The 16,979-nt window shown below is 40.9% G+C and overlaps 1 protein-coding gene across 1 annotated transcript in view; it reads left to right on the forward strand.

The window, feature by feature from the left end:
- The first annotated feature begins 332 nt into the window (after window positions 1-332).
- Window positions 333-16,979, forward strand: part of LOC128599276 (BOLA class I histocompatibility antigen, alpha chain BL3-7-like) — a 28,514-nt gene continuing 11,867 nt past the window's right edge. The window contains exons 1-5 of the mRNA XM_053610789.1: window positions 333-1,738; window positions 6,589-6,837; window positions 12,471-12,746; window positions 14,425-14,724; window positions 14,819-14,830. Coding sequence (XP_053466764.1) covers window positions 1,669-1,738; window positions 6,589-6,837; window positions 12,471-12,746; window positions 14,425-14,724; window positions 14,819-14,830 — 907 coding nt within the window. The 5' untranslated portion in view covers window positions 333-1,668. The remainder of the gene's footprint in view (window positions 1,739-6,588; window positions 6,838-12,470; window positions 12,747-14,424; window positions 14,725-14,818; window positions 14,831-16,979) is intronic.

Below are 16,979 nucleotides of genomic sequence, written 5' to 3' on the forward strand. Positions count from 1 at the left end.
TTTGGCGCTCCGGGAGTAGCGCCCTTGGGGGAGGGTTCTGTCACGTATCAAGAAACTCTGGACGCCACTTCCCACCAGCCACTGCACTGCTCTAGTTGTCACATGACCACCTGCACCTGATTTCACATTTTGGTTAATGAGCACTCATGGGTATAAATAGTCCTTGTCTGCACCATTAGGTTGTCTTTCGTTGTCTTAGACTCCCGTTGTTCATGTCTCGATGTTTGTTTCTTGCCACAGTGTGTTTAGTCAAGTTTTCATAGTGTCTTTGTTTCATAGTACGTTTGGTTTAATAAATGTCTTTATCTACATCTGCGTCTGCATCTGCTTCTGGCTCAACCATCCGAATTGTGACAGTGAGACCATTGCTCTAAAAAGAATTGTTTTGTGGTTAATATAGAAAAGACACTTTAGACTTTGTTTTAAAAAACCAAACATTCAAAATGATACTTGGCTTATTTGAGGTGTGATCAATCTCAATTCTTTCTCTGGTAGACTATCATCTGTGCTCTCGCTTTTGTGGAAAATCTGTCCATCCTGGGGGCTGAGGAGAAATTTCTGAAAGGACCTGTCATTGACATAATGTACTGTAAGAATCCTATAAAGGAAAATATGGTCAAACATGACATCCTGCTATTATTTACAAATAACCATTTTCTCTACAACTAACCAACTTTTTTTTATTATTATAATTTTTATTTTTATTTTATTTATTTTTTTTGGTGAGGGGGAGCATTTTGATAGGAGGACTGAGCAACAATTAAAGAAGAGTGGTAAGCCATAGGGGAGTCATCCTAGCTAATGTTTTTAATAAATGATGTTAAATAATGTTGTTAACAAAAAAGTTGTCTTTTTCTTCTTAGATGGCTAATTGGCCCTTTGAATTTTAGAAAGGGGTGAATTGTTTGTCTTTATAAATTGCTATGTAGCTGTATAACAACCAATATTGAATACTACAGCAGATATTTCATCAATGGTCCATATGATTACACTGTATGTCTGATGCGACTAAATATGATTAATATCTGAATGTAACTTTAAATTCACAACAACATATACATGAAAACCTACAGTCAATATAACTAGGCTACAGTATATCATACATCATTACATTGTCCATATGATCCAACTGTGTATTATTAATTATTCAGTTCACAAAAACACTAAATTCAACTGCAATTCCATTGTCTCCTGTAGGCTATGTATGAAGACCAACAGTGAATATCTACAGATATTTAGGTCCGTAGTGCAGATCATTACACTGTCTCTGATATCTTAATGTAATGTTTATATTTAAATTCACAAAAAAACACTCAATTAGTCAACGTCTGTGGACGGGACAGTTATTAATCTTTAATGTTATTTCGTCGTATATCCTACTCCCCCTACTGGACGCATCAGGAACAACAGTGGCGTAAATCTTCCTGCTCCAGATGTGCAGCCTCTTCATACAGACCTCCAATAAACACAAAGGAGGAGGAGGAAGCAGTTTGGAAACCTCGGTATCAGAAGTGAAAGTTGGAGATTTATTCAGTTTTATTCAGCTAATCCTGTTCTGTGATAAACGCTGAGCAAACTTTACTGTATAAAGGACTTCACCTCATTGTATTTGTTAAAGTCTAAGTTTAACAAATAAAATGATAGGAAGTGTAGACTCTACAATGTAAAATGGAGGACAACACCGTTATGTTAAAACTTCTTCTGTTTATCACATTTCCTGCTCATCTTTCATCTGCAGGTGAGTTTAGAAATGTAAACTATCTCATAATTAAAGTTATAATCTGTAAATGTTTTCAGTATTGATAGACTGTGACTGTAAATGATGTGAAATGAATAAGTTTGATACGGAAGTGTGTTTGTCCGCGTTATTGTGAGTCTTTACATGGTGATTTACAGAGACACACATTTGTGTTAATTCTACTTTTATTTATATAATACACATTTTAGCTGATTAGTATAAGATTTTTTTTGTTCGAGGTAACGTTAATTTATACATTTTATGATTGTAGTTAAACATCTGCAAAATGTCGGCTTTAACACTGAGGGAGGAGACTGTTTACTGTGTAACTTTCGATTCCGCATCTTCATACTCACTTACATTTCTACATGCTTCCGTTATTGTTTTTACTATTTATTTCGTTTTTACTACACACACACACACACACACAATCAAAAACAAATATTATTTCCCCAGAGAAACCGAGGCAGTAGTTCAGTCATTATTTGTGTAAATGTTTTCTACTTGTTTTATTGTTGAATGTTGATCCTGTTGTAATGAATAATATCTACAGTACATGTGGTAAATCATAACTAATATTCTCTCAGAAATACATTTTACTCCTTTATTTACTGCAGATATACTTTTAAAATGTAAATAATATAAATTCCACATGATCAGTATTATATTCAGGCCTATTTATTTCACTTTTAATACTACGTACTTATTTCACTTTTTTAATTATTAGTGGTGCTTGAAAAGCACTACTATTGCTATTGCGCATACTTCTTCTTCTTCTTCTTCTTCTTCTTCTTATTATTATTATTATTATTATTATTAGTGGTGCTTGAAAAGTCTCAAACCGCTATAAAGTTGTGGAGGAAATTATGTTGAAGTCCTTGAGAAAGCTGTACCTTGAAGCCATGACGTCACCTCCCCTCTTCGATTGATTGGCTATATGAGGAGCTGTAGTGGACCAATGGTGACGCTAAAGCCCGCCCTCATTTACATGAAACTCGAAATACAGTTTTTGGAAAAGTGGAGAATGTGGAACAAGCGCGAAGAGAAAACCAGTGCGAGCGTTCAGAAAAAGAGAACATGAGCAGAAAATGTCAGAGATCACAAAAACACAGTGATATAACCAAGAAACATGATTTGTGCATGATTAAGAAGACCCCCCCCACACCCCCGTTTGCCAGTGTCAGCCAGAGGAGGATGTCCTCCATGAGAGTTTTTTTATTTAATACCACACCGGACTTTGGTATCATGTACTTTTGGTGGTATCAGTACTGACTACTAGATTTTTGGTATCGTGACATCCCTAGTGCCAACTGTAGCTCTGTTGACAAACTTAAGCAAACATTTGCTTATTTCTTCCAGAGCTGAGCTGGGAAGTCCATTTTCCCTCACATGACCAAAGTTTCTAGGGTCTAAACAAGCTATATCTGAGCAAAGTTTTACATTAGCAGAAAACCTCCTATGGATACTGCCTGTTACTGTGTCTACAATGACATTGTGTACTTTGACCTTGAAGACAGTATCAGCTGATGCCAGCTGCTCATCTTCTGCAAGCTCTCCTGGCATCATTTTCTCTTTTCTGATCCTTCTCTCAGGAAGGGCAGCCTGCACTACAAGCTCACACTCTTCTTCCTCTTGCAACTTTCCATTACCCCACTTCACAAACTCATCAGCTGTGCACTTAACTACTTCAAAGTCCCTAGAACACTTCTTGAGCCCCTCCTCTGTACCCTCAACCAGATGTTGAACCAGTCAAGTCAGTTTCACTAGTGTAGTGCTGAATCATCTGGTATCATTCATTATCTCAGGGCATTTTTATTGAGCAGGTGTAGCCTACACCATACTCTTCATTAATATTAATTCTTCTAATTCTTATATTCACTCAATGAGCAATAGAGGCTGCTGAAGAGCTACAAGAAAAAGTTTGATACATAAACATGAACGGTGGTTTGCGGACACTGGCCGTGTCAGTTTGAAGAGCTTTCTTTTTTTTAATCTTGCCTTTTCAGTGCTGCCTTTGTGCTTTCTATTATCCATTTTAGCCTATATCCTGAACCAACAACAAGCACCACTTACTGAAGATTACGAGTTACGTTTCTTTTTTAGCAAGGTGCCGCTGTCGGGGGAGTCAAAAGATAATGACGTCATCGATAAACTGCAGGCTGCACTCTTTGAGTGGGCTGTGGAAAAATAATAAATAAAAAGAGTGGGGCTTAGGTAAAATAATAAATAACAAGTGTGGGGCTGAGGTAAAATAATAAATAAAAAGAGTGGGGCTGAGGTTAAATAATAAATAAAAAGTGTGGGGCTGAGGTAAAATAATAAATAAAAAGAGTGGGGCTGAGGTAAAATAATAAATTAAAAGAGTGGGGCTGAGGTAAAATAATAAATTAAAAGAGTGGGGCTGCAGTAAAATAGTTCAGGCAGCCTAGGGACATTATCCATATTTCAACCCAGTGCCATGACAACACCAGCCCTCGCGGCCCAAAAATCAGACCGACCCACCTGGAAAGAGAGAGAGAGAGAGAGAGAGAGAGAGATGTTGAGTTCACTGTGAGACAGAGAAACAATTTGTTAATGTTATGGGTTTTTTTTTTTTTTTAACTGTGTATCGCAGAACCAATTTAAACTCCACCATACGTAATTACTGCAGTTCTCAACTACACAGCTGTTAATATTATGTGCACCCATACACTTCTTAAACTTGAAATGGTCGCAATATTGTTTTACGTTTTAGACTAACTGTTCTGGATTAAACTGCTTATTGCCTATTGTGATTTTTAAAATAGAAGCAGGGAAACATTATATTGTACAGTAGTGCTGGGCAAATTCCAATTACTTTCAATTAATTGTTTTCTTAAAAATGTGGTCAATTCGATATAAATTCTCAAAAGCCATTAATCAATCCTTTTCTATTTATTTCCTGAAATGTTTAACATAGGAGTACTGAATGTGATTGACATTAATCCTGTTATTACCAGTCTTCTCCTCTAGATGTCACCCTCTTACTTTGCGTGAAGTTTCAACAGAAAACCTGTTGATTAAATTAGTCAGTGCTTCACATGGTGCATGCATGCGTATCAGGGTTAACGCCTTCAAATAAAAAGGCAGCAGTATGGGAGCATTTTGGATTTTGCAAACATGAGGGTCGAAGTACTATTGACAGGAGCAAAACAATGCAATATGCGTAATTTGCAATGATGAGGTTAAATACACTAGTAATACTTCAAATCCACAGAACCATTTCACAAGACATGACCTAGTCAGGCAGCTTTTAAAGATTAATGAAACCTCCCTCTTTCACCTCAAGTCTACCTCTCAATCAGTAGGTTTACATGGACAACATTAATCCAATATTAACCCGATTAAGACGATACTCTCTCCCAAACCAGGTACTTACCTACTATATAATAGGCGAAATACATGTATTTCAGCTACTACATAGTAGGTAAGTACGTGGTTTGAGACGCAGCCCGCGGCTTCAAGCAGTCGTCTATTTGCACGTACAGCATGGCAAATCTGCCGTTGAAGCGTTCATAAAAATAAAAAATAAAAAAACACCTAAAACTGTATACAGTTCCATAAGGAAGACAATATTGTCTTATTCAGAATAAGGTCAATAATTAGATTCCTGCTGTCCATGTAAACATAGTCAATGTTTTTGAAAAATGCAGCTTAAATGGGTGTGGATGGCTGTGTGAAGAAAGGAGGGGGAGTGGGCGTGGCAGGGAAAGGCAGGAAAGGAAGAGGGGGCAAGCCTTCAGAACACTCACAATAAAGATGGATAGTGATAAAAAGTTTGGAGTGGCAGCAGTACACAGGGCTCTGATGAGGTGGAGGACTTCTCTGCTCCTGAATCCCCAGGACTAAATGGAGACACAATGGATAGCAGTGCAGGTCCTCTGTTCTATCTATTTGAACCATTAGCCCCTGGCGTGACTATGGAGGAAAAGATGGACAAACCGCAGGTAGAGCAGATGGGAGAAGTGTCGGAATGGTAGCTAGCTAATAGACTCAAGCATTTCACGAAGAAAAGGGTGAAGGCTCTTCCCTTCAACACTAACTCTTCTTGCATAGTTTTGCAAGCGACGGCTTGCCGGGCCCTGTGGAGCTATAACCGGTTTAATTTGTTCAAAAGTAAAATAAAGCAAGTAAAACTGTCATGATTAAGAGACACACCTCATTTGAAGGGATGGAAAAGTCCTCGGGACTGAGTACCGCATCATTGTGTAAACGCAAACTGCTCTCATGAGCGAGTCCGAAGTCCATCTTTTTCCAATTCTCATAGCTCTCCTGAGAAAAATGCTTTCAGTTACTTCTCTTAAAGGTGCTCTCAAATTTATATCTAATTTTGTCCTGATGATGTCACTATATCCATGATTAAGGTTTTCATTGTCATAGCGACAACAACTGGCAAGAGGATATGAAGCGTGTAAATCAAACCTATAAGAACATGAAAGGATTCAGTTTCTGCACAGTTTATTGTCTTATAGAATCATTCATCAATGGATTAAATTGATGTTTTGTTATTAAATTATAAACAATAATCCATAATGAGAAAGCAAAAACATTCTTAAATTAAATTGAAAAAAACCTGAAATCTCTCAGTTAGAGTTGCTTCTACCTGATTCCTGATGTTATTAATCCGATGTTATGATTAAGTGTGTGTGTGTGTGTGTGTGTGTGTGTGTGTGTGTGTGTGTAGGCCTGGATTGGTTAATAATGTATATTAAGTGGCCTTATTAACTCATTGTTGGTGTTGGTGACATCATCCTGAATTTTGTAGAATTTATGTAACTTTATAGTTTCACTTTATATGTGATGAGTTACTAAAACAATTTAAACTTTTCCAGACACACACACTCTGCAGTACCTCTACACTGCAGTCAGACCAGGAGTAAAATTCACTGCTGTTGGTCTGGTGGATGGAGAGCAGTTTGTGTACTACAACAACAACATGATGAGGATCTCAGAGTGGATGAAGAAGGCAGAAGCTGATGATCCACTTTACTGGCAGAAAGAGAAGGAGCATGTGAAGGATCAACAGGACTCACTCCAAAACATTGTGACTAGAGTAATGAAGAGTTTTAATCAACCTGAAGGTGAATCACACTCCGAGCTTTCATCACTAATACACATACACACAGTACGCTGTACTCATACACACACGTCTTCTTACACAAACACTCATCTAACACACACATTTATTAAATATACCACAGAAAAATAAATCACCTTATATTTTAGTACACATTTTGTTGTAGACATTTTTGTACGTAAAATGGTAAATAGCGCTTTACACTGTGTCTCATTCACCCATTCACACACACACTCACAAAACAACAGTAGCAGAGCTGCCATGCTAGGCACTATCTTGCCATTGGGAGCAACCTGGGGTTCAGTGTCTTGCCCAATGACACTTTGGTATGTGGAGTCATGTGGGCCGGGAATCAAACCGCCAACCCTACAACCTGCTCTACCACCTGAGCCACAGCCACCCATTATGTGTGCATTATTACGTCAGTACAAAAACACTTTGTCCGTGTCTCCAGAAGAACTGTGTGAGATTCTGTAAGATTCTCAGTAAATCTGACCAGTTCATTTCCTTATTAATCTACACACATTGTACCAGAGCTGTCACACCAGGGGTCTTGTTTATCTGCCGTGCGTACGCAAAGTTTTGTGTATAAACTGTTTGTATGTTTTAGGGCTGCAACCGATTTCATCAATGCCTTTTTATCAAGTTCATGGATAATTGTTTGTGCATTTATTAATAATTTTGAGGCTTATCCCATATTAATTAATTAAATTATTAATTCAACTTTTTTTAAGAAAAAAAAATTCACATTTTCAATACCTTTTTTTTGTTATAAAAAAAGAAATCCACAAACTGAGTGTTACAAATATAAACTTCAGACTAAAACTTTACATTTACACATTAACTGTTTGTAGGTGTATTGTTTGATTTGTGTTTACTTTGATCATACTGTTTTAATTAGACATTGCAGATTTTACTTGCTCTACACATTTACAGATAAGGATATAAAGGTAAAAAAAAATTCCGCGCTGAAGAAAATACGTCTGGAACACATTAAAGAGCACACGCATCTGACACAGAGTCTGACACGACAAGCCATGTTAATACGTTTATGAGTTTGTTTGAAGTGCTTAATATAAAACATTCTCTGTTTTGGACGACCTGGATCCTGCACTTTTCCTGCCACAACAGCTCAGCTCTGTGACCTATGCTGTTTTTCAAATGAGTTTTATTCATAGAAATACATTTGTGAACTGTTGTGAACTGGGGGGGGGGGGGGGGGGGATGGGTCTGCACAGTGACGTCAGACACTCAACTTATCCACAATAAAATTCGTTGTTGATTATTTTAATTATCGATTAGTTGTTGCAGCTCTAGTATGTTTCTAGCAGGGCTCCAGGCAAAAAAAAATCTAGTACCCATTGGCTCCTAAACCCGAAATATTTAGGCGCCAAATCAAGTTTCAGGAGCCAAAATTTAGTGATGTGATATCATATGATGATCTCATTGTTAAACAGCTACCTCACACTGCCTTTTCTTTCCCCTCTGTACTCTGCTTTTGTTTACTCTGCCTCCCATAGTTTACACAATGTATTCTTTACATTCACGATATTTGCAATCTTCAGTGTATCACACTGAATCATATTACCGTAAATACTTAAATGTCCAGTCATTTGTTTATTAGTCAGTTTTTTATTCAGCTATGTACATTTAGTTGTTTCCTGCTTGTTCAGGCTCACAGTCATATAGGCTGCATTGAATTTTATTTTCAATCCCCTCATCTCTTTTTCTGCGACTTTATCACTAGCACGTTGCTCTGCTTTCACGATTGGGGTGGCACGAAGGGCAGACCTAGCAATGACACAATCCATGGCGTTCTTATGTTTTTCACTGTGACCATGCTTCTTCACGGTTTCTTTTTTTTTTAATGACTAGAACCGGTAATGAAGTCCATTTCACCAGCAATATCTTGTCTTGCTTTAGCACAAAAGGTGCTGTACATTTTCCCTTTGTCATAACGTAACCAGGCGAACTCTTGTATCCAAGCTGATTTAAACGGTCTTGTTGGGATGAGAGCCGCAGGGACGGGAGAAGAAGACTCAACTTGCTGTGCTTGTCATCATCTGTAAAAGATTGCACACCGATTGAAATGGGCTGGGATGACTCAAATGTCACTTGAGAACTTTCACTGGTCGAGTTGGTTTCAACATCGTCGGCATCTGATGAAGGAGGCAGGGTTTGGACGGCAGGGAATGAGAAGGTCTGATTTTTCGTTTGCGCATTTCATTTTCTTCTCAGCTGGCTAACGCTAGTTCACTACGCAGTAAGCTAACCTACATATAACGGATAAATTCAAATTCCAACAAACTAAAACACATCAAACTAAATTCAACACCTTTAATAATGTTTACACTTCCAACTTTTTAACCCAATAAACGTGATGTTAAACCTGTTTCTGTTCATCTATACAGCCGATGCTTCAATCCCTGACCAGAAGAGTGCAGAGTTTCTTTATTGGAAACCATACAGGAGTGCACGCGAAAGGGCAGGTAGACGCAGGCGCAATGAGACTTCAGTACCCTAACACAAGACGGATGGTCATTTCTATTTCATTTGTTTTTAAATTTTGTTTGTGGGTAAGGGTGGCGACTGGCAGAAAAACATGGTCGCAAAATTAAAAAGTTAGTCGCATTGGTGACCATTTTAGTTGCCATCTGGAGCCCTGGCTAGACATTAAATGGGATTCATCAAGTTTTGCTCATGTGTGAGGATGTGTATATTTCTGCACTCCCCTGACCTTGCGTATGCAGGAGCCCCTAGTGGTAGAAAAGTGTAATAGCAGATAAACTTCCATTCCACTTATTGTTCATCATATCAGTATAACTGAGAATAATTACTGAGTTCAGTGTCACAAGATGCAGACAGATGATACAGACTTGATGTAAAGTGAAGTTGTAGAAAAGGTACAGTTAAAGATGGATTGGGATTATGACGTGTTTAAAGATTTGTCTTATGTAGCATTGCAGAGGGAGGAACTGTTACGAAATGGGACTGGAGGCGGATGCAGGTCACAGTCTTTATTAGACGCAAGCTCAGGGATAAAGTAAACGCGGTCTTCACTGGGAAACGAGAACATTCGAGGCATGGGAAAACAAACGCAATTACTGATCCAAACAATACTCACAAGGATCAACCAAAGACACAGTATAATACTGAGCGAAGTGCTCAGTCACCCAGGCATTTAAATAAAGAACATCATTAACTCAAAGCATGGACACCTGGGGCAAATTAAAGTCACTTAACACAAAATGCTCAATCAGGAAGCGAGGAACAAAAACAATGTCACGTGACTCGTCCGGAGCCGAGCCAGTGCCCTCTGCAGGCCGTGGCGTAACAGAACCCCCCTCCAACGGGGGTCCCGGGCCCCTGCGCGAGCTGTCTCTCGCTGCCACGGAAAGCGAGGCAGCCTCCGTCGGGCAGCAGAGGGGCGGAGCAACACCCCCACCGTGGTTGAAAGTCGGAGCGCCGCCCCTGGCGACGCCGGAAGGGAACGCTGGGCGCCACCCCCCGGCGGCTCTGGAATTCTGGGTGCCGCCCGCCAGCAGCTCTGGAACGCTGGGCACCAGCACTGGAATGCAGGGTGGTGCCCCCTGGCGAAACTGGAGGACTGGGCGGCGTCCCCAGCAGGACTGGCGGGCTGGGCGGCGTCCTTGGCCAGGCAGGGCAGCAGGACAGCTTCCTCGGCTGTGCAGGGTAGCATGACAACCTCCTCGGCTGGGCTGGACAGCAGGACAGCTTCCTCAGCTGTGCAGGGCAGCATAACGACCTCTTCTGCTGGGCTGGACAGCAGGACAGCTTCCTCGGCTGTGCAGGGAAGCGGGATGGCCTCCTCAGCTGGGCTGGACAGCAGGACGGCCTCCTCGGCCGCTTTAAGCTGTCGCTCTGTGGTCGCCATGTTGACCTCAGGTAGGAGCTCCACAGCTGAGACCTCCCCGTAGGCCTCAGGCTGGAGCTCTGCTGTCCTCCTTGCCCCCCCCAAAAAAATTTCTGGGCCAGCCTTCACCTCTGGACTGCGCAGCATGGTGTACCTCCCCTGCAGTGGGAAGCCCCAGATGCTCAGGTCACTGTGCTGGCTGCATTGCACGGCGTCGCTCCTTGGCGGCGGGGACGGGGTAAATGGCGCAAGAGACGACGCGGCGCGCAGCTCAGCTTTGCACTGAGCAATCTCCACTTCTAGCTGTTTGCTCATCTCCAGGGACGAACGGTAAAGCGCCCAAATCCTGGACTCTTCGGCGGCGCTCATGGCTACCTGCTGCTTCTGCATTTTGGGCTCAGTATTCTGTTACGAAACGGGACTGGAGGTGGATGCAGGTGCAGGTCACAGTCTTTATTAGACACAAGCTCAGGGTTAAAGTAAACGCGGTCTTCACCTGGAAACGAGAACATTCGGGGCATGGGAAAACAACCGCAACTACTGATCCAAACAATACTCACAAGGATCAACCAAAGTGGTCAGTCACCCAGGCATTTAAATAAAGAACATCATTAACTCAAAGCATGGACACCTGGTGCAAATTAAAGTCACTTAACACAAAACGCTCAATCAGGAAGCGAGTGAACAAAAACAATGTCACGTGACTCGTCCGGAGCCGAGCCAGTGCCCTCTGCTGGCCCTGGCATAACAGGAACGTGTTCTTGGCACCTCTCGAGACTCTGTGCTGAGAGATGCATCAGTTGACCTCGTTCGCCCAGTGCAGATTTAGATGATCTCTGTTCTAGGGCTTTAAGCTATGGGCATCTTTCACATAAATATTCTTACTGTTTGTATTTAGTCAAATGTGTAGGAAGAAATCTTGCAATTCTTACACAATTTAACTCCGCAGCTATTCTAGGTTATTTAATCATATGTTCATGATCAAATGTATATGTATGAAGACCCTCTTTTCCAGACATGGAGTATCAACAGAAGTGTTTACTGATGACCTGTAATTCAGCAATGCCAGTTTAATGAGTTTCTCCAAAAATAACAGGAAATTACACTGGAGTGGGGCGACTCACCTGCTGAACTCCTAATAGGACGATGTCTTTGCTTTAAATGACCTGTTCTAGAAGATCTCCTTAAAATAAAGAAAGGTGTGGGGGTTCAGTGGCTGGTGAAACAGCTCTGTGTAATAAACCTGCTAAAGTAACACATTAATACGGTTTCCTTTCTGATATCATCTCATGATTTTATTGTGAATCCACAAACAAGCACAGAACAATACTGCTGTGTAAAATAAAGTTTAGTCTCCTCAGTAGTATTCAGTGGTTCTGTAATATCCAGGAAACGACAGCAGATAATGATCTCTTCAGAGTGCATCGTGTCCCAAACTGCAGTCTATCACACTAAATAACTTCTATTTACTCCTTTATTCTTAACGTTCCTGCAGCAGAAATCATCAGAATGTGTTTGGACTTTGCACACAGAGCTGTGAATCCATGCAGTGTAGAAGCTCACAAAGCAGGAGTTCTGAAATGTTCTTCACAAATAGTCTTCAGTAACATTGTTCTAGTAGAAACCTCAACATGACCGAGGGGGAAAGGACGAGTAGAAAACCAGTGTAACGCTTTAATGGAGTGTAGAAGCAAAGGAAGCTCATCTGTGTGTATGTGTCTGTGTGTGTGTGTGTGTGTGTGTGTGTGTGTGTGTGGATGCAGGAGTTCATACACTACAGAGGATGTACGGCTGTGAGCGTAATGATAACGGCAACACTAGAAGATACGATGAGTATGGTTATGATGGAGAAGATTTCATCAGTCTGGATCTGAAAACTGGAACCTGGACTGCAGCTAATGATGAAGCTGAGAACTTCATAAACGAGTGGGATCCTACTGGAGATAAAGCTAAACGGTGGAAGGACTTCCTGCAGATTGACTGTATTGATCAGTTACAGAAGGTTCTGAATTATGCCAAGGAAACTCTGGAGAGGAAAGGTAAAGTGTGTGATCTGCTCTGTTACTGTAACTGCAGCTGCTCTCTCTCTCTCTCTCTCTCACACACACACACTGATAGTGTACACACTTCTTCATAACAGCACACACACTCTCACTCACTCACTCACTCACTCACTCACTCACACTCTCTCTCTCTCTCTCTCTCTCTCTCTCTCTCTTAAAGTGTAGACACTTATAACACACTCCTTCAGTACAACAGGGGAGCAGTGGTGTCTCTCAGGTTAAAGCTCTCAGTTACTGATCAGAAGGTTGGGGGTTCAAGCCCCAGAACAACCCTGCAATCTCTGCTCCAGGGGGCGCTGTATCATGTCTTACCCTGTGCTCTGACCCCAACTTCCTAACAAGCTGGGATATGCACAGAAAATAACTTCACTGTGCTGTATATGTGACTAATAAAGGCTTCTTCCTACACAGTAACTACATTCTCTATGACATCAAATCCGTGCCAAAGATCCGAGCGCGTTATTCACGCTCATGTGTGGTAAATTACATCCATTAGAGAACAACAGCTGTACAAGCGTGGAAAGGGGAGAACTCACGTACTCGTTTTAAACACAAGCTCTGACACACGAGGAACAATCTGTATACACAAGCAACATCATCCCTCACACTCAGGAGCTGCTTCTTTTCTATTAACATCCTAAAAATGTAAACTGGTAGAACACTTCCTGTCTAATAACAACTGCTAAAGATTCCCTCATTTACATATATTATATTACATAATGCAGTATGTTGAAGGATATAAATCATGAAGACTGTGTGTGGATGAAGCTGTGTCTCTGGTGAAGAGTGTGTGTGGACGAAGCCACGTCTCTCATGAAGAGTGTGTGTGGACGAAGCCGTGTCTCTGGTGAAGTGTGTGTGTGGACGAAGCCGTGTCTCTGGTGAAGAGTGTGTGTGGATGCAGCCGTGTCTCTGAAGAGTGTGTGTGTGGATGAAGCCGTGTCTCTGGTGAAGAGTGTGTGTGGATGAAGCCGTGTCTCTGGTGAGGAGTGTGTGTGGACGAAGCCGTGTCTCTGGTGAGGAGTGTGTGTGGACGAAGCCGTGTCTCTGGTGAAGAGTGTGTGTGTGTGGATGAAGCTGCGTCTCTCATGAAGAGTGTGTGTGGACGAAGTCGTGTCTCTGGTGAAGAGTGTGTGTGGATGAAGCCGTGTCTCTCGTGAAGAGTGTGTGTGGACGAAGCCGTGTTTCTCGTGAAGAACAGGTAACTTCACTAATGGTTCCTCACAGTGGCAGGCAGCCAATCAGAACTGATTAAAGGAAAAATTATGCAATGATGTTTGAGGTTACAGTCAAGCCAGTTGGACACGCCCACTGCTGAGGAGAAGAAAAAGTATTCTGAGCAGAATAAATAGTGAGTGTGGGGAGTGACTTTGCTTATGTTTACGGATCGTTCCTCGTGCATCAGAGCTTGTGTTGCTCGCACGAGGGTTTAAAACGACCGTGCGAGTTCTCCTTTCTACACGTGTACATCTATTTTCCTCTCGCAGTTGTAATTTACCACACGTGAGCGTCAATAACGCACTCGGATTTTTTGCACGGATTTGCCGCCATAACGCTCTGTCCCTGAAACACACACATACACACACTAGTGGTTTTTTTACACTATATGTGTGTGTGTGTGTGTTTTAATATTTTTGTCTCTGTGTGTCTGCAGTTCGTCCTACAGCGTCAGTGTTCCAGAAACACTTGTCTTCTCCAGAGGTGGTGTGTCATGCTACAGGTTTCTTCCCCAAAACAGTGATGATCACCTGGCAGAAGGACGGAGAGGACGTGCATGAGGGCGTGGATCTCAGAGAGACGTTACCCAACCAGGATGGAAGCTTCCAGAAGAGAAGCGTTCTGACAGTATCAGCTGAGGATCTGCAGAAACACACCTACACCTGCGTGATTCAGCACAGCAGCTTGGAGAAGGAGATAGTGCTGCCTGTGAGCGAGCGCCGAATCCTGAATCCTGGTCAGAGAAACACTTTCCTATAAAACTACAGATTTACACTGAAAGATGATTTATTTCTGCAGCAGATAATAAAGACTCTGTGCTGATTTAACAGATAGAAGAACAGGTGGAGGATCAGGTGGAGGATCAGATGAAGAATCAGGTGGAGGATCAGGTGGAGCTCCGATTGGTATCATCGTTGGTGTAGTTGTGGCTCTCGTTGTTTTTATTGCTGGTGTTGCTGGATTTGTGGTCTGGAAGAAGAAGAACTCTGGTGAGGAAAAAAAAACATTAAGTTCAAGAGAAAAAGTGAAGTTATTTCCCTGTAAGATTTATTAAATGTACATATTTTCATATTCATATTACATTTAATATTTTTACAGTTGAATAAATAAAACCAGTATTGCCAGTGCTCTCACCTCACAGAATTTATATTTAGTTGAACTTTTCTGAAGATCAGTTACAGAACAGTTTCTTTATTAACTGTGTGACTGTAATCTGTGTTTCAGACTCCACACTTCCACTCTCAGACTCCACATCTGTTCCACTCTTAGACTACACACCTGTTCCACTCTCAGACTCCACATCTGTTCCACTCTTAGACTACACACCTGTTCCACTCTCAGACAGTGATATACATCTGAAGTGATGAGTTCCAGTACTGATGGTTCTGCATCTGGGGAGGCAGAGTCTGAGGTGTAAATACAGCTTCACTTCCCACTCTTTCTGTTTATCAGAACTGACTGAGTTTAGAAATAGTAGGTGATTTATTACTGGGTCTAAAATGACCAGCTTTATATTGTATAATTTGAAAAAAAATCTCCACTATATCAGTAGCAAATGTGCGATTATCTTCACCTGTACTGAGAAAAGAACGGAAGTGTAAGGACAGTGATGAGTTCATACATTTATACAATCATCAGCCCTGTAATTACTGACTCACACTGATATGGCAGTGGTGTGGTGGTGGGGGTCTCCTATGAGTGCTAAAGGGTTAACCGCATTTTGGCACTTTAGTTTTTTAATTTAGTCTTAGTCCTGTGTCAAATGTCTTTGATTTATAGTTTTATATATATTTTATAGATATTTAGTCATGTTAATTCTAATTTTTTTCAGTCAACACATTTTAGCTGTTGAAATTTTTAACCATAACGATTATACATTTTATGATTGTAGTTAAACATCTGCAAAATGTCGGCTTTAACACTGAGGGAGGAGACTGTTTACTGTGTAACTTTCGATTCCGCATCTTCATACTCACTTACATTTCTACATGCTTCCGTTATTGTTTTTACTATTTATTTCGTTTTTACTACACACACACACACACACACACAATCAAAAAACAAATATTATTTCCCCAGAGAAACCGAGGCAGTAGTTCAGTCATTATTTGTGTAAATGTTTTCTACTTGTTTTATTGTTGAATGTTGATCCTGTTGTAATGAATAATATCTACAGTACATGTGGTAAATCATAACTAATATTCTCTCAGAAATACATTTTACTCCTTTATTTACTGCAGATATACTTTTAAAATGTAAATAATATAAATTCCACATGATCAGTATTATATTCAGGCCTATTTATTTCACTTTTAATACTACGTACTTATTTCACTTTTTTAATTATTAGTGGTGCTTGAAAAGCACTACTATTGCTATTGCGCATACTTCTTCTTCTTCTTCTTCTTCTTCTTCTTATTATTATTATTATTATTATTATTAGTGGTGCTTGAAAAGTCTCAAACCGCTATAAAGTTGTGGAGGAAATTATGTTGAAGTCCCTTGAGAAAGCTGTACCTTGAAGCCATGACGTCACCTCCCCTCTTCGATTGATTGGCTATATGAGGAGCTGTAGTGGACCAATGGTGACGCTAAAGCCCGCCCTCATTTACATGAAACTCGAAATACAGTTTTTTGGAAAAGTGGAGAATGTGGAACAAGCGCGAAGAGAAAACCAGTGCGAGCGTTCAGAAAAGAGAACATGAGCAGAAAATGTCAGAGATCACAAAAACACAGTGATATAACCAAGAAACATGATTTGTGCATGATTAAGAAGACCCCCCCCACACCCCCGTTTGCCAGTGTCAGCCAGAGGAGGATGTCCTCCATGAGAGTTTTTTTATTTAATACCACACCGGACTTTGGTATCATGTACTTTTGGTGGTATCAGTACTGACTACTAGATTTTTGGTATCGTGACATCCCTAGTGCCAACTGTAGCTCTGTTGACAAACTTAAGCAAACATTTGCTTATTTCTTCCAGAGCTGAGC

The sequence above is a fragment of the Ictalurus furcatus genome, chromosome 22, assembly GCF_023375685.1.
Source record: "Ictalurus furcatus strain D&B chromosome 22, Billie_1.0, whole genome shotgun sequence".
Taxonomy (NCBI): domain Eukaryota; kingdom Metazoa; phylum Chordata; class Actinopteri; order Siluriformes; family Ictaluridae; genus Ictalurus; species Ictalurus furcatus.